Raw genomic sequence first — 26,206 nt, 5'->3', positions numbered from 1 at the left:
GTAATGAGAGAGTTTCTCAGGTTTCTGGCTTATCTTGGCCATCTCTCTTTTTTTCTTAAGAGTCATAGCAAAAATTAAATTTTATCAGTTTAAATGGAATGATACTTTAGAAACTAGGATCTGGCTAACAAAGGGTCTTTTTTTCCTTAGCAAGAAGTTCATAGAGCTCACCAATAAGCACCTCAGGATACAAGGAAGGCATGAGATGAGTTTGGGGCTGTAGCTTAGGTCATTAAAAGTCCTACAAAACTAGAATTCATCTTTCTTTTCTCTTTTCCCTGTAGGCACTTAAAGATTCTCTTTTTTTCCCTCAAAAATTAGACAACGTTTTTTTAATTGAAACATATTTGACATATAACATTGTGTAATTTTAAGGTGTACAACATGTTAATGTGTATAAATGATACATTTGTATATCATGATATGATTGCCATTATAGCGATAATTAGCACCTCTATCATGTTACCTAATTATTGTTTCTTTTTAGTGTTTGGAATAACTAGGTTCTAATCTTTTAGCAAGTTTGATGATTATAACACAGTATTGTTGTCTCTATTCACTATACTGTGCATTAGATCTCTAGGGGTTATTTATTACTCGTTGCGAGTTGTTGTGCCCTTAAACAATATCTATCCTATCCCTCCCCGACCCCATCCCCTGGTAACTACCATTTTACTCTCCGTTTTTATGAGTTTGGCTTTTTGATTCCACATAAAAGTGATATCATACAGTCCTTGTCTTTCTCTGGCCGACTTAGCCTATTGTGCTCAAGGTCCATCCACGTTGTTGCAAATGGCAGGATGTCCTTCTTTCTCATGGCTGAATAATATTTCATTGTATACATATTTATCACGTTTTCTTTATCCATTCACCCGCTGATGAGCACTTAAGTTGTTTTCGTATCTTGACTGTTGTGAATAGTGTTGCAGCAAACATGGGAACGCAGATATCTCTTTGAGATCCTGTTTTCATTTCCTTTGGGTATACACCCAGAAGTGGAACTGACAGATCATATGGTAGATCTAATTTTAACTCTTTTTTTTTGTAATTAAAAAAAAATTTGAGTTCATAATGGTTTACATCATTGTGAAATTCCAGTTGTACGTTATTTCTTGTCTGTCACCACATAGAGGTGCTCCCCTTCACCCCCTATGCCCACCTGGTAACCACTTCTCCTGGTAACCACTGAACTGCTTTTTTGTCCATGTGCTTGTTTATATTCCACATATGAGTGAAGTCATCTGGTGTTTGTCTTTCTCAGTCTGGCTTATTTTGCTAAGCATGATTCCCTCCAGGTCTTTCCATGTTGTTGCAAATAGGATGAACTTGTCTTTTTTTATGGCTGAGTAGTATTCCATTGTATATATATACACCACATTGTCTTTATCCAATCGTCAGTTGATGGGCACTTGAATAGTTGACATGTCTTGGCTACTGTGAATAGTGCTGCGATGAACATAGGGGTACATGTACTTTTAAATTTTTGAGGAACCTCCATACTGTTTTCCATAGTGGCTGCACCAATTTACATTCCTAGCAACAGTGCACAACGGGTCCCTTTTCTCCACATTCTCGAGAACATTTGTTATCTCTTGTCTTCTTGATGATAGTCATTCTAACAGGTGTGAGGTGATATCTCATTGTGGTTTTGATTTGCATTTCCCTGATGATTAGTGATGTTGAGCATTTTTTCATGTACCTGTGGGCCATTTGGATGTCTTAGACAATGTTTTATTAAACATTTAAATTTTTGTTAAAATCATTTAGTGATAGTTTTCACCATCAAACATTGTATACATTTACAGGTAGATTTTTAAAAATAGTTTTAAAGCCCTTATAGAGATGATATATGCCATTTCTTCCTTTATCCTTTAACTAGCCCCGTAGATAAAGAGTACCCAGCCTTCTGCACCCGGGCATTCTCCAGTATTCCAGCACTGAGATTGGTTGCGTCTTTCATTTTTAAGCAACATTTATTGAACGTTCACTTATACCAAGCACTACGCCAAGAGCTTCACATGCATTATCTCATGTTCATCTACCAAACCTGTGAACTAAGTATTATTATTACTGTTTTTCAGAGGAGGAAACTAAGACTCAGAAAAGTTAAGTAACTTGCCCGATGGTATGTAGCTAATGAGCAGAGAAGCCAGAATTCAAACCCAGGTCTCGCATCACCTGCTCTCCCACTGGGCTTTTGACTTTCCTGGGAAAGATTTCCCTGGTTCTTCAACTTGGGTTGGAGCAGCCTGTAATTCTGTTCATGAAGATATACCACACTTGACAGTAAATATTAGATACTGTAAATGATTTAAAAGTAATCCTATAGTGATTCTGCTCTCTCTTCATCTATCTCTACTGCTTTAAACAAAATGTCTTTTTGACTTGAGTTTTCTAACATTGGTACATATCTATAAATTAAGATTTTTGAACAATGCTTTATAGACGTCTTTACCACATTTAGTTTGTGCTCCTTTTTTCTTGGAGAATTTAGTTCAATTATTTGGTCAAACATATTACTTTAGCTTTTTGGGCTGCCTAATAAATCACAAGTTCACAGACTCATAAAAACGTAGATGGGGAGAGGACCTCAGAGATCCGCTCATCCAACTCCGTCATTACGTGAGCAAGGGAGGCCGGCCGGTGACTGCGGGTCCCCTGCTTGAGTCAGAGCCTCAGTTACTCCGCCTAAAACCGGAGGAAATTTCACTACTTCTAAAGGGAGTTGTCCTGAATGTTCACAAATCAAGAAGAGCTATCCAAATGGATGTTTTCAGTTTTATTTAAAAGAAAAAAGACATACCAAATGGCAGCTGGTTTTGCTCTGACCATTTTCAGGAGTATCCCCAAATTATACTGCTACCACTAGACTGTGGCAGTTTGTTGTGACTGCTCAGAGCAAGGCATCCTCTCTGACTGGGTTCTGCCTGGGTTCTAATCAGAGGAGGGATACCTAGTGGCAGACTAGCCTTCAGGTGTTCAAAAGGCCTTTTTATTCCTTGTTCGTATTTCTGTCAGTCTTTCTGTGCCTTTCTCCCACAAACGAGGGAAAATCAGGAGAAGGGGACCAGAATGTCTGGAGGGACAGATGAAAAAGCACCAGAACAGAGAAGGATGGTGGTTTTGTTTGCGCTGAGCCAACTTTCAGTGCCACACAACATGGAGGCCCACCAGTGATGTGTGGACAGGGGACTGCCACGGTACTTTAAAAAATCAATCCTTTACTTGCATCCCAAGTTCCCATTTCAGAAGAAATTCCAAATAGCATTTCCTAAGATAAATATTTCATAAATATTTATATATTAAATATATTAAAGATTTTTATATTAAAAATTTGATAAATATTTGGTCGTTAATTAGAGACCAATGTCTCCCTCAAAGTTTAATGAATGAAAAATTTAAAACCTGCGCCCTCTCTTTTTTGAATTCCTTGCTTATATACCACTGATTATGTTAATATGGTATTTAGAATGAGTTAGCTCTTGACTGAGCTTTCTGCCTTCATGTTTATAAGTGAATTTCTCTAAATGAGAAGCATCCATTTTGTTCTGGCATAGACACCAGGATAAGCATAGTTACACACATTATTCCGATATATTTAACAACGAGGCTCCTCTCGTTTTGCACAGAATGGGACACACAATGAAGACAATCCATGAAAACCAGAAGATCTACTCTTACAATTGAGAACATCAAGACCAGGCTGCAAAGGACAAAGGAGGTCAGGCTGCACATACATGGATGAAGCTGATTTCTCAGAAGATACAACTTCTAAGCAACAGGAGGATTTGCCTTATGATGGAGATTTCTCCCAAGTTAAGATATACAGTGATTGCAATTTTACCTCAAAAAATGACATCCTTGATGTCTCAAATCAAATTACTTTAGTGATAGATGACCCTCAAGAAAAGACTACACATAAGGAGACTTGCAGGAACGAAGACATGGCCATGTCTCTGGATAAAATGACTGAAGATGCTGTCAACAGAAACTGTAATGAAGAGAAACAATGCACCGTAAATCTTCATATTCCAGCTGATAAAAGACACCCTGCAAAGTCAAACATTTCTGATATTTTACTCCATCATCTTTCTAAAGAGGAATTCTTAAAAGGTCAAGGCATTAATTGTGAAACTCTCCCAGAGATCTCTAATGCTGACAGTTTTGATGAAACTATTATTAAAAACATTATTTTGCAGTATGTTAAGCATTCTTGGCCAAAAGAACAAACCCCAGAACTCACTGACCAACTCAACCCCAAAGCGGATGATGAAAACAGCAATAAGCCCACTTGTTCTCCAACCACGACAGAAGGAAACAGCTCTGATGTAGAAGAGCTGTCTGGAGACAGCAGCCAGCAAGAAAAGTCAAATTTTCCAACTAAAACCGAGAGTCCAAGTGATAAACAAAAAAGTTGCCAAGGGCAGACACCCCAGAAACAGCAGACTGAAAAAGCAAGTTCAGGCAATGGGTTTAAACATGGCCAAGATCAAGTTCATTGCCTGCTCTCTGATTTCTCTAAGGTTGCTCCCAAAGTAAAAATCCCTAAAAGTAGCATAATTGAGGAACCAATTACAATAGATAAACAAGCCAACTTTTCTCCTAACTGGAGATATAAGTCAGCTATTATGCAAGATATTTTAGAAAACATGTCTAGGTCAAATTGTGTTGAAATACAAGAGCCGAAAATGAAGACTACTGAACCATCGCAACAGATAGAGGTAAGTAACAGTAGTCTCCAGGAAATGTATAATCAGGGCCCCCACTCATCTGTATCAGTGTGTGTCTTTGGAAGGCACATGAAACTGAGTTCTAGCTCTGAGGTTCTGGGTTCTAGTTCTGGCTGAGTGCCTTGACCTCTCAGAAGCTCAGGGAGCGTCCTGATGGGAAGATCAGGGGCCAGACTAACAACAACACATAATAGAATAAAATCCAAATTCTTTGACTTGGAATTTGAGTTTCCCCATTATTTTTGCTTTATCCTACCCTTCTAAACTTAGGGCCCCTTCCCCAGGAGTCATTCTCAGTTACCTGGCTGGTCCCCCAACCTCTCCTTAGGCCCTGAACTCTCTGAGCTCCTGCCTTACATGGAAAATCCCGTCTCTGCTTACCAGAGACCTGCTTGTTTTCATGGCCTCCTTCAAGTCCCCGTTGGCCACAGAATTTTTCAGGTCCCCCCAGTGACAATCTTTCTCATCCTTGTTTTTTCCGTATGCTGTCAGAGCGTTTATCTCAGCCTGCTGTGAATCATAATAATTTGGGAATATCTGTTGCTTCCACTAAATTTGAAAACTAGAGGGCAGCAATCTTGTCTTTATCTTTCCATTACCTAACTTCCTCCAGAGGCCTGGCTTTGGATCTGGCATATGTTATGCCCTTAGTTATTAATGCTAAATTGGATTGAATTAAGATCTTTTTAACCTATTCCAAGATTGTTATATTGGTAACTATTAATTTTGTTAATGCCTAATGTATATTATTTCTCTTTTCCCCATCTTCCCATCTACCTACCCAACTTCCCAACATGCTGAGGCTCAGGGTCTTGTTGATTATTTGAGGTTCAGTAGCTGGGAAAATTCATATTAATGATCAAAGTATATATTTTAGTTTTCTGGCACTTTTCCAGGACTATACACTTTTTTTTTTTAAGCCCTATATGAAGGGCATCCTGGACTGAACAACACTCTCTGTTTCCATTTCCACCCCTTCATACTTTAACTCCCTTCTCTTTCAACTGAATGCTCTGGGGAGTTTCAGCAGAACCCATGCACACACACACCCCCGGCCTGACTGGGATGCTTCTCTAAGTCTTGGAGAAATCTGCACCCTGTGACATTGGGAAGTCTCAGGGTTCCCCATTCTGCTTGCAGGAGAACACCCCTGGGTGTGCACAGTTCTCAGAGCCCCGGTGTTGTTAGTAGGAGCAGAATGGATATCAGGCTCATCTCCCTCTGGCAGTGGGAGTCTGAAGTCAGGAGTCTGATTTACTCTAGTCCTGTCAATTCAGGTTGGTGAACTGGACTCTATCGTCTCCATATCCATCATATAATTAAGGTACTCATAATAACCTTAGTCTAGTTTGACCACTACCATTTAGCTCTCTGGCGCTAGTGTGTTTCTGAACTTTATGTGTTGGGAACAATGGGAGACCCTCATGGTGAATCACTTTGGAGTTTAAACTCCTGTCCAGTTAGCCTGTGGTGAGTAGAAACGCGTCCTGTATAAACAATTACTATCTTGACACACGTTTTGGAACTTAATGCATACTGTTTTATGTTACTGTCCAGAATGCAGCTGTCGTGTGTTTGGTGTTAGTGAGAGCACCAGCAATAGAGCTGGTGATGAGCTCAACAATGGTTCTTGCCCTCGTGGATCTTATGGTCTAGTTTTAGGAGAAATGTTTGAGCATTCCACGGAGTAGTATCAAATAGGATAGTAGTAACAGCTAGCAGATATTGAATACTTACCATGTGCCAAATATTATGGCAAATACTTAACATTTAATCCTCATAACAATCCTATGAGGTAGATTCTATTACTGTTTTACTGCTGAGGAATTTGAGGTTAACCATGATGCAGTCATTGCCCTGGGTCACCCGGCAGATAAGTGCCAGAATGGAATTCAACCTTGGCATCAGGGCCCCAGCTTTTGATGCAACACTGGGCTGCCTCCACAATGACCATAACATCAGGTCATTCTGAGTAATGGCGTCGTTGATCAGTATCAACAGTAATGTTTTCTTATCCTTTAATTGTGCAGATGGAACCCACAATACGTATCCACCAAGAACATCTCACAGGTATTCGTGTTTTTAAACTTCTTTGATTTAGATATACATTTTGAAAACTTTTTAATAACAAATGGTGGTGATTGACACAGACTTCTCTTTTCAGTAGTTAATAAAACTGCAATGGAGTTGGGATGAATGGTGGCCAAAATTTATTCTCTCTTATATAGGACTAAAACCTGAGACAAGTCTCTTTAAGTTGTCATCAGCTTCTCAGAAAGACCCTTCCTCAAGTTCTTGTATATTTCAAAAGATATCCCAAGGGAAACAGATGTGTCAGAAGTTAAAAGAACAGACTGATCAACTGAAGACTAAAGTAATACCTTTAAAGCTTATTATGAACAATAAAAGTAACCAAATTTAAACATAAGATACCATGCCATTAATGAAATGTTGCATTTTTCACTGCAGATACAAGAATTTTCCAAAAGCATAGCACAGGACTCTTCCTATCGTTTTCAAGACAAGAGGCTGGTAATAAATTTTATCCAGTTTTTTAAATCTTTATTAGAGAATTCGCCATGGGTAAATACAAATGACTTTGTATCCCCAAGTTTTCTCTATACTGGTGGGAGTGGAAATGCTCTGGCAGGATATTTCTTGCTGAAGACTAAACTATCTTTGTGTTACACAAGCTAAAAGAGCTTAAAATTCTATTTCTATGTGTATTTAGCCCTCTCTCTTTCTCAGGGGATCTATTCCTTATGACTGTTATTTGTCATCAGTCACCCCATAGTAAATCTGACACCATGGGAGGTTCGAGAGAATAACATGTCAGCTGTTACAAAGGGCAAGCCTGTCCGTAGTTGGGGGTCCTTGTGGGTGCAGGTTATAGAGATGGCGGTATCTGGCCGTTCAAAATAGAAAACTTTGAAAACTTAAACTCTATCTTGAAGCTATGCTTTCCAGATCAAACTCTTTGACTTTCACATCCTTGCTTGTTGTTGCATTTCATCAAATCACTTATTTATGTTGTAACCATTACAGCCGTGTTCATTAGTGCCAGGATCGTGGGAAGTGGGGGTGGAGCATGGCAATGGGGCAAAAAGCTGAGACTGGTAAAGCCAGAAATGTGCGAAGTTGAAGATGTAGTTTAGGCCATTGGGTCAGCAACAAGGCAGGGGGTCAGAAATCTTGACGTAAAGGACACAAGCAAAGCTCAGGGCAGCCTATGCTTCAGAAACCAGACAGCATAGACAAAAACCAGGAGGACCTGAGTGTTAAGAGATACAGGTCATTACTCATTCATTCATTCATCAGATTAATTAAATAACTCATTCATTCATTCAGCAAAGACTTATCAGTTACTTCCTATGTCCCAGACTCCGTAACAGGCACTAGGGATTTGGAGATGAAGAAACAATTTCTTTTTCAAGCAGTTTATAGTCTCCCAGGAACAACAGACTGGTAAACAGACAAATTCAGCTTGAGAATTGTTACAGATGATACTAACGGCAGCCTAGAAGAGGCTCACCCTTGCCGATTAGAGCAAGGCACTTTAAAAGGCTTCCTGGAAGTGACTTATGAGCTGGGCATTATAGGGGGAATATGGATGCTCTAGGAAAAGGAATCAGCAGGTGCAATTGCCCACAAGAAAGTGCTGATAGTGTGAGGAACTAGATGGCACTGTAATTGACCAGGTGGAGCTCAGGGTACATGCGGTGAAGAGGAAGGGAGGAGGCTGGGGAGGTAGATGAGGACTACATCATGAAAGGCCTTTACACCGTGCTAAAGAGTTTAGATTTTATCCTGAGGTTGAGTGATGGGCTAACAATGGAGGATTTAAAGTTGAGAAATGGTGAGCACCGTGGGGGCAAGACTGTCGGCACAGAGACTGGTTAGGAAGCCATAACCCAGGCAACAAGTTATGAGGGCCTGAACCAAGGCTGGCAATGAGGATGGAGAGGAGGACAAATCTAAGGGTTTAAGGAAGTGGCGGCAGACTGAAAGGGGTGAATAAAGGAAGGGAGGAGGCTTGGCTGACTTCCAGATTTCTCGTGTGAGCAACCAAGGTCAGGAATAAAAGTGGAAGATCCAGTTCAGAATGGGTGTGGGAGGCAGGCAGGAGGCAAGATGTCAAGTTGAGCTTGGGGCATTTTGAGGTCCCTATGGGACATCCAATTGGAGGTCTGGTAAGCAATTAGAGCAATGGACCTGGATCTCAGAGGAGTTGTTTGGGTCAGAAATGTAAATTTGGGTATAGTTGTGGGTTGAAGCTATGGGGTGGATGAGACTGCCTAGGCAAACATGCAGAGTAAGCAGTGAAGAAATCCAAGGATAGGCTCATGGGAAACAGCAACTAGGAGCAGGTAAAAGAAAAGAGGTCCACAAAGGAGACCGATGACTAGTGACCTGAAAGTTCAAGGCAGACTTGGAAGGAGCAGAGCTGTAGAAGCCAAGAAAAAAGAGGCTTTTAAGAAGGGGGAGGGGGCTGCACCATCTACTGTTGGAGTAAGGAAGGGAAGCAAGATGTGCATTGGATGGAAAGCAACCAAGAGGTCATGGGGGACCCTGGCAAGACTGGTTTCAATGAAGTGGTGAATCTATGGAAGCCAGATTACGGGAGTTAAGGGGTGAATGACAAAGGGGATCTCCAAAAAGCCAGGCTTTCAGGAACTGGGAGAACCCAGAATTTTAAAGGGCCGAGCAAAGCAGACGGAACTGGTTCAAGGCATGAGCCTCCAGAGGCCTTGATTCAGGAAGTTACTTCCTGATGTTAGAGGGTATGTGGGGATTTGTGTTGGGACTGAGAGGAGAGTAAGGATGACCCCTCACAGAGAGGTCCAGGCCCATGTGGTTCAGTGTTGGAAGAAGGCTGGACAGGGCTAACACTAACCATCTCAGCATGAGCTGCACCACATAGTAGAAAGCATTTGGATTTTGGAGCAGAAATCTTAGTTTTATGTGTTGGTTGTACAATCTTAGACTCCCATCTCAGAGTTTTTATGAGAATTAAACGATGTATAGTTATGGCTAGAAAACTTGCCCTATCTTCTTCTGAGACTTAACACAACTTAAATTCCAAGATCCTAAATTATAGCTCATAATTGGATTTCTTCTCTTTTCTCTTTCCTTTAAACACCTAATTCCTTCTCATGGCTTTAACTGCCATTTTCGCTACCAATTCCTAACTAGTCCTAACTTCTCATCTATAGCTCCAAATGTTTGTATCTTCACTTGGATATCCCACTGTTTTTTTTCAATGTAAAAGATTTAATGCAATGCAAAAAAAAAAAAAAAAAAATACAGGGTAAACCAGAAAGTCCCTCTTTTATCCCCAACTCCCTATTTCTAATCTCTTCCTCTGAGATAACCGCAGAAACATGGTTAATAGTTTGGGAGTACTTCTCCATTACATTTTCTATGCACTTATATTTCCATATATGTGTTATATATATGTTTCCATAATAACACATACAACATATATGTCTTACTCTACATCTTGCTTCTTTCACCCATCAATTTGCCTTGGAGATCTTTCAAAGTTAGTACAAATAGATTTATCCAATTCTGGTAAGGCTAAGTTATTTTGCACTAACCATTTGTTTGATTTAACCTAGTTTCACATTTTGTAGATAAGCATATGTGAACAATGTTTATTTATTTATTTATTTATTTATTTATAAATTTATTTTTTATTAAGGTTATAAAAGTTAACATCCTTGTGAAATTACAGTTGTACATTATTATTAGTCATGTTGTAGTTACACCACTTCACCCCTAGTGCCCTCCCCCCACCCCCCTTTCCCCTGGCAACCACCAATCAGTTCTCTTTGTCCATACATTAACTACCACCTATAAGTGGAGTCATACCGAGTTCGTCTTTCTCTGTCTGGCTTATTTCACTCAAGGTCTATCCATGTTGTTGTGAATGGGACAACTTTGTCCTTTTTTATGGTTGAGTAGTATTCCATTGTATATATATACCACAACTTCTTTATCCAATCATCAGTTGCTGGGCACTTAGGTTGGTTCCATGACTTGGCTATTGTGAATAATGCTGCAATGAAGATAGGGGTGCATAGAGCTTCTGAAATTGCTGATTTCAGGTTCTTAGGATATATACCCAGTAGTGGGATGGCTGGGTCATAAGGTATTTCTATTCTTAACTTTTTGAGGAATCTCCATACTGTTTTCCATAGTGGCTGCACCAGTTTGCATTCCCACCAACAGTGTATGAGGGTTCCCTTTTCTCCACAGCCTCTCCAACATTTGTTACTCTTGGTTTTGGATATTTTTGCCATTCTAACAGGTGTAAGGTGATATCTTAGTGTAGTTTTGATTTGCATTTCCCTGATGATTAGTGATGATGAGCACCTTTTCATGTGTCTATTGGCCATCCGTGTATCTTCTTTGGAGAAATGTCTGTTCATGTCCCCTGCCCATTTTGTAATTGGGTTATTTGATTTTTTATTGTTGAGTTGTGTGAGTTCTTTGTATATTATGGAGATTAACCCTTTGTCGGATAAATAACTTGTGAATATTTTTTCCCAATTAGTGGGCTGTTTTTTTGTTTCAATCCTGTTTTCCCTTGCCTTGAAGAAGCTCTTTAGCCTGATGAAGTCCCATTTGTTTATTCTTTCTATTGTTTGCCTCATGTGAGGAGTTATGGTGTCCGAAAAAATTCTTTTGAAGCTGATGTCAAAGAGTGTGCTGCCGATATTCTCTTCTAGCAGACTTATTGTTTCAGGCCTAATTTTTAGGTCTTTGATCCATTTTGAGTTTATTTTAGTAAATGAGGATATCCCACTCTTACTGAAAATTCTATCTCATCCGACATTGGCATCTTTCTTCAAACTTGTTAGCCTTTCCAAATTCCTCATTTTAGTCAGGGGTTTCACATCCTTCCACCTCCTAGTTTAGAAACCTGAGCATTACCTGTGAGATTTACAGTTATCGGTCAGTGTCCTGACAGGAACTAGACGGTTTACTCCATTGGAGTAATTGAGGAGAGCTTAATAAGGGAAACAAATAAAGGATGGAGAACATCTCACGGAAGGAACAGTGGGGCAGAAAGGACAGAAGAAGAGCAGATACTAGAGCCTAAGGAGAGTAGTTATAGCTGTGGGAGAAGCTGTCAAGCTCTGTGGCTTTTGGCAGAGAGACACAGCCAATCTATGATGATACAGACAGGAGGAAATGAGGGAAATAAAGACCCCTACCTCATCCTTCTTCAATTCCTTTCTCTTGCTGTTGCCTCCCATTGTCTGAAACCAACCAAAGCCAGGGGAATGGGAGCCTGTTGGTGCAGCCCATTGAAGGTCAGCCTCCAGGCTGGGACACAGAGAAAGATGGAGGATGATCTGGGGGGAAAATAGAAAACATCTACCACATTTGCCACTTTTTATACCTCACAACCAATATATTTCCAAACTTGATTATTCATTTTAAATAATAATAAGAATTAATAAGAATGATGATGATAGCTACCATCTATTAAGTATGTACTATGCTCTCAGCACTAAGCATTCTCATTTTCACAATATAAGGTAAGGACTTTTATTATCTGAGATGAGAAAACCGAAGCCTAGAGTTCAAGTTGACTAAAATCATACAGTTAGTAGGTGACAGAGTCTGAACTTGAACTCTAGTGTGTCCGATCCTGTAACCCCACTATGCTATATTCCTGCCCTTGGCAGTATCTTTCTAATTCATCCTTTCCTCTCCATTCCCATGGATGCTGCCTGGTTCAGACCCTCCTGAGCATACTTCAAGCCTCACTGAAGTCTTACTTCTTCCACTGAGCCATGGCAAAGTACTCCAATCCACGGTCTCTTTTCCCAACTGGAATAAAATCCCTGAGACCAGGGACTGTGGCTGATACAACTTTTGTATCTCTCACACTTTTGGCCCAGGGCCAAACATAGGCAGTGCTCAGGGAATGTTTAGTGACTGGGCCAGCTGTGCTGAAGCCTCTGTACATCAAGACCAGACCCAACTTACACAGTTTAAACATTCGTCTGCTCGACGATGTACGTGGTGACATCTGGAGGACACATTTGGAGCTTCTGGCTAAACTTCCTGCTGTTCCTTTCCCATCTCACCCTCCAGGTGCCACAGACTGAAACGCAAACCTCAAACTCAAACTCAAACCCAAATCTCAAACTCAAACTCAAACCCCTGACTTCATTCTTTTTAAGATCCTTGTGGCTTCAGGTATGTTTCTTGGAGCTCCAATTTCCTCCTTTATAAAACTGGGATAATGAAATCTACTTTGCAACATTTACAACATTGTTGTGTGGATTAGATAAGATAACAAACTGGAAAGTGCTCTATAAGCTAAAAATCATTCTGCTAATATGTAGGATTATTAATGTCCCATTAAGGAAGTTCGGAGGCCTCTGAGTGGGTTCTGGGAGAGAAATCAGAAGGAACTGTACTTCTCAGCTTTGTGCTATGAGGGTGTTGTAAATGCTGAGATGGCTCTTAGCTGTATGTACATTAGATGGCAGACTCCGAAACCAAACAATTGCCGGGAGAAGGATGGCAGCTTCATTCTGACACTACTGTAGGTCATACCCTCATTGTGTTTTTGGGAGAAACAACTACACACACAGGCTTACACGTGAATGATTCCAGTGACTTCACTGCTACAGGTCCTGGAGAAGCTGCAGGGACGTCTTGAACTGCTGGAGCAGGAATTTCTGGCCAACAAGGAGAAGCATCTGAGTTTGAAGCAGCAAGTCCACAAGCACGAACCCCCAGCTGTTGGTGACTTTGATCCAGAAAGGTCAGGCTGAAATTGTGTGAGGTGGAGGAATAAGAGGTGACTTCCTTTAGGTGGGATTCTGATATGGCTGCTGGCTTAGCTTTAACATTTTCGTTTTATCGGGATTTGTGGATCCCTCACCCCAACATTAGCCAATCTAACAATGATCCTTTCTTACCCACTGCCCCTTTGGAATTGTCTGTTAATGGGAAGGAAAAAGGGGAAAAAAGAGAGAGAAGAGAAAGCAAAAGAAATAAAGTCAGGAGTGGGGAGAAGGAGAGGACAGAAGGAACTTGGAAAGAAGGCCCTCTAGGGTTAGCGTGTGAGTCTTTCTAGCATTTTCTTGTGCTCCTTTGGGTCTCAGAACCAATTATAATGACATTCAACAAAATGCAATATGGTGGCACAATATCTCTCCTCCAGAAGAAAAATGTTCATTTGGGGCACTCCGTCTGGGTCAGTGCCCAACACAGGGCCTTACACATAACAAGAAGTCCATAGTACCTGTTGCATAGGGTGACACTTGTTCATTGGTGGCAGAGTTTTTGCTGATGCTAGACCAGTGGCTCTCAAATGATTCCTGAGTTAATTCACATTAGAAACCTAATGGGTGCACCTTCGTATTGAAGTTTCCAACTAGCCATTTTTATGGCACCATGCTCCTCTCTCTCCAATCCAAATAATCTTAAGATGCATTCCAGGACTCAAGGCTAGGATTGTTTCCATATAATTTCCTGGTATGAATTAAAAGCATCCATTTAGTAGATTTAATATTTGTAAGTTCAACTCTTTCTATTCAGAGCATTTTAACACGAAATCATGCTTGATGCCAAAATATTTTAATGGTTTATATTTTGGCACTAGCATCCTGAGGTATTTTTCCCAAAGTACAATTTTACTTTTTCAAAATGAATGAACTCTCTGTCTACTGTTATTTCAACACTGAGTAATTAGACAGCAAGGATGGGGTTTTAATATTGATTTTCTTCCCACAAGGGCTTATTTTTTTTTCTGGGAAAAAAAGATCTCCACATGCTTTCACTGTTTGTTTAAAAATTAAGAGTAAGGATATTTATTTTCTAAGGGATCCCACTTGTTTTGGCAATCGTTTTAAAGACAGGCCTCTGTGCACATGAAGGCCAAAGTTATGCAATGCCTTATTTACACCCTGGTTACACCCACACTGTGCCTGGCCCCAGCACAAATCAGAAGAGTTTCAACTGCAATTATATCCCAGTACAGGAGAAGCTTTCAACACTTGGGCAAGGGAAGAACCTGGCCTCTCCCCAAACTCAGTTAAAGCCACCTCAGAGAAGCAAAGACTGCTGAGCTTGAGATTGGTCCTCTTGTTCTTGCTGGGCGTAACAAGGCACTGAGCAGAACCCCATACAGCCCTTGAGGGCTTGGCTTGTTGAGAACCTTCTAAGTGTTGAGTCCAAAGGCCATTGTGGATGGCTTTCTGTAGGGGGAGAAGAACTTTGCAAATTCATCGGCTAATCACTTGTTTAAGTCAGCTACTGTGCTCTTACTAAAACCTTTTATTGCTTTTAAAAGGTAATATGCAAAAATACGTTTGGATTTAAAGCACCTTGTTTGTCAGAATGTAGTCTGTTAGTCATCTGATTCTTTCACACACGAACACCAGAAGCCAAGGAGTCAAGAAATGAGGCTCTAGGGGCTGGCCCCGTGGCCGAGTGGTTAAGTTCGCGCGCTCCGCTGCAGGCGGCCCAGTGTTTCGTTGGTTTGAATCCTGGGCGCGGACATGGCACTGCTCATCAGACCACGCTGAGGCAGCATCTCACATGCCACAACTAGAAGGACCCACAATGAAGAATATACAACTATGCACTGGGGGGCTTTGGGGAGAAAAAGGAAAAAATAAAATCTTTAAAAAAAAAAAAAAAGAAATGAGGCTCTACCTCCATCAATCCCCCTTTCTGATACTATCAGCGTATGATCTCGTCTTCTGCTCTACAAAAAAGATCACAAATTCCCTCAGAAATGTCCTTTCTCCATCCCCAAGTCTGCATGTCTTCACCTCCTCTTTCTTCCTTTACTCACTTTCCAAGCGTGGTCCTTGAGCCCATCTCTTCACTCTACTTTGCTCCATCGTTTCACTTCCTTTCCATTTTCAGGCTCTCCTTGTCCCCTGCTTAATTCTCTTCTGCCTGCTAGATTAGAACATATTTCCCTGTGTTTTATTTGATTATCAGTATGGTTTTTCATGCTTAGGTCTTTGTCCCACCACTTATTGACTAGGGCAGGCTTTCCCCACTGGTTGAAAAAGCCACTTTTATCATATACAAAACCTCCACATATGGATGGACTGGTTCTATTCCATCCCATTGATCTATATTTCCATCATTTCATTAACCACACAGTTTTAAATTACTATAATTTAATGTATATTTTGAAACGTTTCTTCTTTTTAAACTTTCTTTAGCTATTCTTACACACTTTTCTTACTAATAAACTTTATAATGAGTTCACCAAGTTTCCTTAATAAAATTCCATTCGAATTTTGTTTAGGATTGTGTTGAATTTACAGATTAGTTCAGGAAGAGTTAAAATCTTTGTAATGAGTATTCTCATCAAGGAGCGTGTTTTCTTCATGTAGATTTCACACATTTTTTGGTTAGATTTACTCCTAGCTATTTTATAGTTTTTCAGAGTATGGTTAATAGATTTTTCCCTGCTCAATTAACAGGAAATAAACAAAATTGTGTATTTAACTTGTACTGGCTACCTTATGCAATTCTGTTCTTAGTGTTTTGTTGATTTTCACTTTATTATCTTAATTTTTAGGTACCACAATCATAGCATCTGAAAATAATGATGCATTCTCCCCACTCCCATTTTCTGCCTAAATATTTATTCTTTATATCTTTTCTTCCCTCCAGTTCTTATATATCACATTTCTTTGTATTGCTTCATTTTATTTACTAGGTTTTCCAGAACAATATTGAATAATACTAATGAAAGCAAGAATTTTTGTCATGTCCCTAGTGGTACTGGGAATTCTTCCAAGTATGATGATTGCTGTAGGTTCAAGTAAGCTTTATCAAGAAAGTTTCCTTCTATTCCTAGTTTACTAGGACTAGGGTTTTTGGTTTTTTTAGTTTCCTTTTTAAAGATTGGCACCTGAGCTAACAGCCATTGCCAATCTTTCTTTTTTCTTCTCCTTCTTCTCCCCAAAGCTCCCCAGCACATAGCTGTATATTCTAATTGTAGGTCTTTCTGGTTGTGCTATGTGGGATGCCGCCTCAGCATGGCCTGATGAGGGGTGCCATGTCTGCACCCAGGATCCAAACCAGTGAAACCCTGGGCTGCTGAAGTGGAGTGTGCGAACTGAACCACTGGGCCACAGGGCCGGCCTGGTTTTTTTTAATTTAAGAAAATGTTTAAATGAGATTTAGAAATCTATTTTTTTTTTTTTGAGGAAGATTAGCCCTGTGCTAACTACTGCCAATTCTCCTCTTTTTGCTGAGGAAGACTGGCCCTGAGCTAACATCCATGTCCATCTTCCTCTACTCTATATGTGGGACGCCTACCGCAGCATGGCTTTTGCCAAGTGGTACCATGTCTGTACCCGGGATCCCAACCAGTGAACCCTGGGCCTCTGAGAAGGAGAATGTGCAAACTTCACTGCTGCCCCACCAGGCTGGCCCAGAAATCTATTTTTATTAATTTTTATTAGTTTATTAATCTCCTTTAATCTATTAATGTTGTGAAGTACATTAATAAATATCCTAATTTTAACTATAGAATGAGCTGGGAAATTTCCTTCTTTTTTCATGTCCCAGAAGAGTTACTTAAACTCTTTGAAGTACTCACCCATAATCCCACTTGCCTTTTGGGGGGTAGATTTTTTATAATCTTTTCTATTTTTCTCTGGTTATTAATCCTCTCAGATTTCCTACCTCTTTTTGACTAGATCTTAATAATTTATATTTCCCTAGTAACTTATTCATTTCACTAGATTTTAAACTATGTTGATATGAAGTTGTTCAATTCCATTTGATTTTAAATTTTTCTTCTGGTATTTTTCCTTTCTCACTCTTTTTTTTTTTCAGTTATTTTATTGAGATCACCTTGGTTTATAACATAGTATAAATTTCAGGTGTACATCCTTATATTTTGGTTTCTGTATGGACTGCATTGTGTTCACACCGAATGTCTAGTTTCCATCTGCCACTGTACATATGCGTCCCTTTGCCCCTTTCACACTCCCCCAACCCCCCTCCCCTGTGGTAATCACTAATCTGTTCTCCGTATCTATGTGTTTGTTTATCTTCCACATATGAGTGAAAGCATGTAACATTTGTCTTTCTCTGTCTGACTTATTTTGCGTAGCATAATTCTCTCAAGGTCCATCCATGTTGTCACAAATGGCACAATTCCTTTCTCATTCTTAGTGTTATTTATGCTTCTCAGTCAGACTTTCCAGTGGTTTATTTTATAAATATTTTGAACAGAATGTTTTATTTTATTGATCAAATTCTTTTAAATTTAATTTATTTCTCCTTTTGTGCATCTTTTCCTTTCTTAGGTTTATTTTGTTGTTATTTTTATGCCTTCTTGTTTTGGGTACTTAGTTTATTGATTTTTGAATTTTCACTTAATAATGCATTTTAACACTGTGAATTTTCCTCAGAGTACTGCTGTAGCTGTATCACGTTGGTTTTCGTATGTCATTCTCTTATTTACCATCCATTTGTAAATTATCCCTAATCTCCGTTTTTATTTTCTATTTAACCCTAAAGTTATTCAGATGAATGTTAAAAATTCCAATTAGATAGGTTTTTTTTGCTATCTTTTTGTTATTGATTTCTAATGATCAGAGAATGTGAGTGGTATAACTTTTCAAAGACTGTTTTAAGAGCAATTTAGGTTCACAGCAAAATTAAGAGGAAGACACAGAGATTTCCCATATGCTCCCTGCCCCAACACATGCATAGCCTCCCCCACTATCAACATCCCTCGCCAGAGGCTTCATTTGTTACAGCTGATGAACCTACACTGACACATCACCCAAACTGCATAGTTTACATTAAGTTTCACTCTTCCTGCTGTAAATTCTATGGGTTTGGACAAATGTATAATATGTATCCATCTTTATAGTATCATACAGAGAATTTTCTCTGCCCTAAAAATGCTCTGTATTCTACTTATTCATCCCTTCCTATGCACCAACCCCTAGCAACCACTGATCTTTTTATTGTTGCCATAGTTTTGCCTTTTCCAGAATGTCACATAGTTGGAATCATACAATATGTATGTAGCCTGTTCATATTGGCTTCTTTCACTTAACAATACGCATTTAAGTTCCCTCCATGTCTTTTCATGACTTGATAGTTCATTTCTTTTTAGTGCTGAATAACATTCCATTATCTGGATATGCTATAGTTTATTTATCCTTTCATCTACTGAAGGACATCTTGGTTGCTTCCAAGTTTTGGTGATAATGAATATAGCTGCTATAAACATCCATATGCAGGGTTTTTCTTAAATTTTTTTTAAATTTTATTTTTTGAGGATGATTGGCCCTGAGCTAACATTTGATGCTAATCCTCCTCTTTTTGCTGAGGAAGATTGGCCCTGAGCTAACATCTGTGCCTATCTTCCTCTATTTTGTATGTGGGATGCCTGCCACAGCATGGCTTGATAAGTGGTGCTAGGTCCACATCTGGGATCCAAACCAGTGAGTCCTGGGCCACTGAAGCTGAGCACATGAAGTTAACCACCATGCTACTGGGCCAGCCCCCATATGCAGGTTTTTGTATGGACCTAAGTTTTCACCTCCTTTGGGTAAATACCAAGGTGCATGATTGCTGGACCATATGGTAAGAGTATGTTTAGTTTTAAAAGAAACTGCCAAACTGTCTTCCAAAGTGGTGTACCATTGTGCATTCCCACCAGCAATGCATGAGAATTCCTATTGCTCTGCTTCCTCGCCAGTATTTGGTGGTGTTAGTGTTCTGAATTTTGGCCATTCTACTAGTGTATAGTGGTATCTCATTATTCTTTTAATTTGCATTTCCCTGATGACAACCGATGGGAAGCATCTTTCCATATGCTTACTTGCCATCTGTATATCTTCTTTGGTGAGGAGTTTGTTAAGGTCTTTAGCAGCACATTTTTTAATTGAGTTATTTGTTTTCTTATTTTTGAGTTTTAAGGTTCTTTGTATATTTTGGACAATAGTCCTTTATCAGACGTGTCTTTTGCCCATATTTCCTCCCAGTCTGTGGCTTGTCTTCTCATTCTCTTGACATTATCTTTTGCAAAGAAGTTTTTAATTTTAGTGAAATCTAGCTTACCAGTTATTTATTTCATGAATGGTGCTTTTGGTGTTCTATCTGAAAAATCACCGCCATTCCCAAGGTCATCTAGGTATTTTCCTATGTTCTCTTCTAGGAGTTTTATAGTTTTGCATTTCACATTAGGTGTATGATCGATTTTGAGTTAATTTTTGTGAAGAGTGTATAGATTCTGTGTATAGATTCATTTTTTTTGCATGTGGATGTCCAGTTGTTCCAGCACCATTTGTTGAAAAGATTATCTTTGCTTCATTGTGTTGCCTTTTCTCCTTTGTCAAAGATCAGTTGACTGTATTTATGTGAGTCTATTTCTGGGCTCTCTGTTCTGTTCCATTGATCTATTTGTCTGGTCTTTCACCAATACCACTCTGCACTGATTACTGTAGCTTTATGGTAAGACTTAAAATTGGGCAGTCTCAGCCCTCCAACTTTGTCTTTCCTTTCAATATTGAGTTGGCTATTCTGGATCTTTTGTGTCTCTATATACACTTTAGAATCAGTTTGTCAATATCCACAAAAGAACTTGCTGGGATTTTGACTGGGATTGCATTGACTCTATAGATCAATTTGAGAAGAACTGACATCTTGATAATATTGAGTTTTCCTATCCATGCATGGGATCTCTCTCCATTTATTTAGTTTTTTGATTTCATTCATCAGAGTTGTGTAGTTTTCCTCATATAGATCTTGTATATATTTCATTAGATTTATACCTAAATATTTCATTTTTTTGGATCCTAATGTAAGTGGTATTGTGTTTTAAATTTCAAATTCCACTTGTTCATTGCTGGTATATAGGAAAGCAACTGACTTTTGTATATTAACTGTGTATCCTACAACCTCGCTATAATTACTTATTAGTTCCAGGAGGTTTTTTTTTTTCAGTTGATTCTTTTGGATTTTCTACAGATGATCACATCATCAATGAACAAAGATAGTTTTATTTCTTTCCAATCTGTATACATTTAATTTCCTTTTCTTGTCATATTGCATTAGCTAGGACTTCCCGTGCAATGTTGAAAAGGAGTGGTGAGAAGGGACATCCTTGCCTCGATCCTTGCCTTGTTCTTGATCTTAGTGGGAATGCAGTGGTATAATTTTTAATGTTTTGGAATTTGTTGAAATTTTTCTTTTACCAGTTAATACATGTAAATTTTTGTAACATAATGCATTCAAAGAAAATGGATTATCTTTTTTGTGTGAAATGTGTACATATATGTACATATACCTATACATCAAGCTAGCCAGTCCTGGTGGCCTAGTGGTTAAGATTCACTGCCCTCACCACTGCAGCCCAGGGTCATTTCCTTGTTAGGGAACCACATGCCCCATCCGTGGGTTGTCATACTGTGGTAGCTGCGTGTTGCTGTGATACTGAAAGCTACACCGCTTGTATTCAAACACTAGCAGGGTCACCCATGGTGGACAGGTTTCAGCAGAGTTTCCAGACTACACAGACTAGGAAGAAGGACCTGGCCACTCACTTCTGAAAAAGGTGGCCATGCAAACCCTATGAATAGTATTGGAGCATTGTCTAATATAGGAACAGAAGGTGAGAGGATGGCTCAGAAAGACCAGTCAGGGTTTCACTCTGCTATCCACAGGGTCTCTAGGAGTCTAAATTGACTTGAAGGCACTAACAAAAATAGATCAAGCTCATTAATTAAATTATTCAGATACTTCATGGCATTCCTCTTTTTCAATTGATATAAAAAATTATTTGCATAGAATCATAGCTCTTAGAACTATAAAGGACCTCAAAATAATCAGATCCAGATAAGCAAAATATTGTTTTCCTATGTTATAGTTGAGACATTGGAGGCACAGAAAGATTTACTGATTTACCCAAGGACACACAGCTAATGAATAACAAAATGAGGATTAGAGCCCAGGGCTTTGGAGTGAAACTATAAACAGGATGCCTGTCAGGGCAAGTGTCCATTATCCTTCCTGTTTGAAGACAGACCACATTAATAATATGGATCAATGCTACATTCAAGAACTGTTGTTACTAATTAGACTGTTTACTGCGTGCCCTATCAGATGCCTGTCTCTTTATGTTTTCTTAGAAAAGTGGAAGGTGAAATCTTCAAGTTGGAGATGCTACTTGAAGATGTTAAAGAGAAAATTGATAAAGGCAAATGCACTTCAGCTCTCTCTCTTCCTGTGAGCTCTCCAATCATCCTGGATGAGTTGGCATCCACATCCTCTCCATCTTTAAATGAGGTAATACAGCAAGCTACAGCCTGATTTCACGCCAGGAAAAATGGGTTTTATGCCTTTATAGAATCCTAATTCATGGAATCCCTGAAGCCTATTTTAATATTTCATGAAAATTTAACTTCCAGAGTCCTATGAATCATATTATTTAAAATGGAACCAGTTTTTAAAAATTAGAAGCTATTTCAACTGTTGGTTTTTGAAATAGCTCATGAGTTTAGGACTAACAACGCAGTTTAAACTGATGGACCGCTGAAGAGCGATTTCTTCTGGATGAATGGTGACGTTTTTGTGGATGGTGCCGGAAGAAATCAATCTTCTTAAGAGTTTTGTACTCCCTCTTCTAAATAAAAGTAACACGCTCAGAGAAAGAACTATTTCCCATGAGCCCACTTCTGCATCTTCTTTCTCTCAAGTTAACTCTTTCCAATTGTCTACACATGCCAGATTAGGAATTCAAATCAATCACCTTGTCTTTCTACACTTTTTTCTGTGGCCTCAACTATCAGAACATTTCAGACTAAATTAAAATTCTGAGAAATTTAATCATCTGGATAATTGCCTTAAATTGACTCTTTTGTTTCAGACAGTATTTGAAGACTCAGCCTACGGCTGATATTCAAAACTTGAATTTTTTTTTTGTCAGAGTTGAAGACAAGATGGTAAAGATTACATAACTGTCAGCCTTCCAAAGAAGTGTGTTTGCCTCCTCAAAACACTCACTGGCCCGGCAAAATCGCATTCATTTAAGGCCCAGCTTCAGAGTTAGGCCATTTCTATGACCTTGACATGCAGCCCCCACCCCAGGCAGAATTCTTTGCTCTGGCCTCTGTTTCCCCACAGCACTGTGTCTCATCTGTCCTCATGCCTTCACACCCATCTTTGTATCCCAAATATCTGACGGAAGGCCTCGTATAGAGGGAACGCTCAGCAGAGTAAACTCTGAGCCACTGTTGATTTAACAAATGATTTCAACACTTCACAAGCAGTCTCCGAGGTTGGCAGCATGTCACCCCTCGAGAACCTGAACGCTCTTCAAGGTGGTGTGGGGAGCCTAGTGAGTCAGCCCGGCCTTCTGCCCAGCAGCTCCCTCAGGTCTGGGTTTGTTCTTTAATTGGTCCCAAGTTTGCAGCAACTATTGTGAAATAATGAAAACTCTATAATTTTGTGATAAGTAGCCCTGAAAAGAGAGTCTACTGCTAGTGTTATTCATTCATTCAGCAAATATTTATTGCTAAATGCTAGGCACTTGTCTAGGTATGGCGGATTCAACATAAGTGATGCAGACAGATCACCACCCTCAAGATGCTGGCATTTCTGCCAGGGACACAGACAATGAACAAAGAAAATTACAGAATGTTAACAGCGCTATGCAAGAACTAAGAATACATTCCTTATGACTCTGAAGTCAGACCACCTGTGTCCAAATACTGGCTCTGTCACTTATTGGCTTTGTGACCTTGGGAAAGTTATGTAACCTCTGTGCCTCAGTTTCCTCCTCTGTAAAATGAGGATAATATTACCTGCCTAAATTCCAACTCCTCTTCTGCAAAAAGTCTTTACAAACTGTAAAATTCTGAACCAACAGAATTATTTGCTTATTTTAATTTTGTCATTCTCGTTCTAGACCCAGGAGTTTTTAATCTCAGTATTTCCAATTCACTCATAATGAAATAATTGCAAAGTGTGGTCAACAGAGTGGCAGCATGGCATCACCTGGGAGCTTGTTAGAAACTGTTACGATGTTGAAAGGAGTTGATATAGGTAAAGTACTTAAAACAGGGCCCGGCTCATAGAAAGCACGTTACCTGTGTGTTAGCTGTCCATGACTACTCAGTGATGGGATATGACCGAGAGTAACTCACTGTGGGAGGGTAGGGCCACTAGAGAAAGGTGGTTGGGAGGGTTTTCCAGAGGTGGGATTTGAACTGGGTACGTACTGGGGGATGAGAAGGAGGCAGGTAGTGAAGAGTCTGGGGAAAAGGGACTCCAGCAGGATTGATGGTGCCTTAGGGGTGTGTAGGGACGCTCCACTGATTTTGAGTCACCTCCCGTGGGATCGCAGCCCCAACAGCGAGTCCCTCTGTGCGGCTCCCCAGATTCCGGAGGAGCACTCCGGCCGTCCTTTGGGGTCCCCACTACCCTCTTCCTCAGGTTGTTCCTTCCCACCATCCCAGGAATGCTGAAATTAAATTCATGACGACTCTTCACCAGATTTTTAAAAAGCCAAATAATCCCCAAAAGTGGGGCTCCCGGTAACTTAAGAACTGATTCTAAAATTCAAACTTTTTTTAACCAGACCAACCAGATCAAACGGCCAGGAGGTCGTCTTCTGATTCCAAGGTTACGTCCAGCAGACGAGGTCTGGCTCCGTTCAGTTCATTCCATTGGCTCTTGAACCGTAACCAGCATTGCTGGATGTGACTCTGAAATGGGCATGATTGAGATCACTAGCTCTTAGACTAATTGGCACCCTGGATGTTAGTGCTGGCGGCAGCAGCCAGTATCGCTGACATTCCCCACTCTCAGCACTCAGGAGGGACTTGCCCAAGGTGCCTGTTCTAGACTAGGCTTCTCCAACCGGAGTGGGCCGGGGAACCATCTGCACATCTTACTGAAACGCGGGCTGCTCTGGGGACCACGCTTTGAGATTATTTCATTCTGAATGAATTGGAAATACCGGGATTAAAAACTCCTGGGTCTAAAATGATAATGACAAAATTATAAGGAGCAGTAAACAATAATAATTCTGTTGGTTCAGAGCTTTACACTTTGCGAAGACTTTCTGCAGAAGCAGAGTTGGAAGCTTAGAAAGGGGAGATTGGCCCAGGGCAGATGGCAGGGGATCCCAGGTCACAGCTCAGGCAGAGGGCAGCTCCCTACAGTCTGCTCATTAAATCTGCCTTAAATGCAAGGTGCAGAGGCAGCCCTGTAGGCCTGGGAGACATAGACGAGAACACAGGGGGAAGATAGGGGGAAAAAAACCTTTATTTTTAAAATTATAATATATGCTTATTGCAAAAAAAATTCAGAAAATAGAGAAAAGTATAAAGAACATTTCACTGAGAGAAAAATCATTGCTAATATTTTGGTGTATACTGTCCAGTCTTTTTTTCTCTGCATACACATACCCATTTTTGCAAAAATGGGATCATACTATATGTATTGTTTTGTGATGTCCTTTTTATTTAACGTTATATTGTGGGCATCTCAACAGTCACTCCGGATAAACCTACAGCTTCATTTGTAACGACTGCATTTATTTCAGTGTATGGGTGTACCCTGATTCATTTAACCAATCCCTTATGGATGGACATTTAGTTTTTCCCAGTTCTTTGATATTATAAACACTGCTTCAGCACATCATTTTACATGCAAAGTTTTAGTTGATTATTTCCTTAGAATAAAAACCTAGGAGTGCAGTTAATGTTTCAAAAGTGAGCAGTGAAAATTCTGATAAACTGGCCATTAGCAAGGCGGTGCCCGTTCACAGGCCTGCAGCTGTGTGCATGGTCATGGAGGTATTTCCAACCTGGCCTCCCCCATCCCCCAGGGCATATGTTTTCTTTTTCTTTCCAACCGTTGCTAAAATGATAAGTGAAAACTGGTATCTCACTGTTTTAATCTGTATTTTTTTTACTATTTGTGAAATGTAACCCATTTCGATATGTTTCTTGCCACCACCTCTTTGACAGCAACAACATGGTAACCAGTGTTTGCAAAATTGAAACCACAATCTTTTTAAAAAAATAAAGGCAGACAACTTGGAAAGTATTAAGAGCAAATACTGTGTTCAGTGTTGAGATTTTTATGGTACCAAGTGCTCTGACAAGTGCACGAAGGAGCAGCGGAACGGTGGTTAAGAAGGCGGGCTTACTTACAGGCAGGCAGAGGTTCGGATCCCAGCTCTGCGCCGACTCCCTTGTGGCTTTGCCAAGTTGCTTCAGTTCTCTAAGCCTCAGATTATTCATCATTAAAATGGGGACAACGTGCCAGGAAGGTGGGAAGGAACAAAGGAGGCTACATGAGAAGCACCTGGCACACAAGCAATCAACAAATGGCTGTTTTTATTAAAAAGTAAACCCTGAAACCCTCCAAAAAAAATAATGGACAAAGTTTATGAACTAGAAGTCACAAATAGGAAACACAATCAATAAAGAAGCATATGG

General features: G+C 39.8%; 1 protein-coding gene across 1 annotated transcript in view; it reads left to right on the top strand.

The window, feature by feature from the left end:
* The window catches only part of AKNAD1 (AKNA domain containing 1), a 54,754-nt gene that overhangs the window by 15,685 nt on the left and 12,863 nt on the right, over positions 1–26,206 (top strand). The window contains exons 3-8 of the mRNA XM_044749225.2: positions 3,630–4,721; positions 6,761–6,800; positions 6,959–7,104; positions 7,200–7,262; positions 13,385–13,518; positions 21,887–22,043. Coding sequence (XP_044605160.2) covers positions 3,738–4,721; positions 6,761–6,800; positions 6,959–7,104; positions 7,200–7,262; positions 13,385–13,518; positions 21,887–22,043 — 1,524 coding nt within the window. The 5' untranslated portion in view covers positions 3,630–3,737. The remainder of the gene's footprint in view (positions 1–3,629; positions 4,722–6,760; positions 6,801–6,958; positions 7,105–7,199; positions 7,263–13,384; positions 13,519–21,886; positions 22,044–26,206) is intronic.

Source organism: Equus asinus, chromosome 16 (assembly GCF_041296235.1).
Source record: "Equus asinus isolate D_3611 breed Donkey chromosome 16, EquAss-T2T_v2, whole genome shotgun sequence".
NCBI classification, from domain to species: Eukaryota; Metazoa; Chordata; class Mammalia; order Perissodactyla; family Equidae; genus Equus; species Equus asinus.
This window is presented reverse-complemented; position numbering and strand designations above follow the sequence as displayed.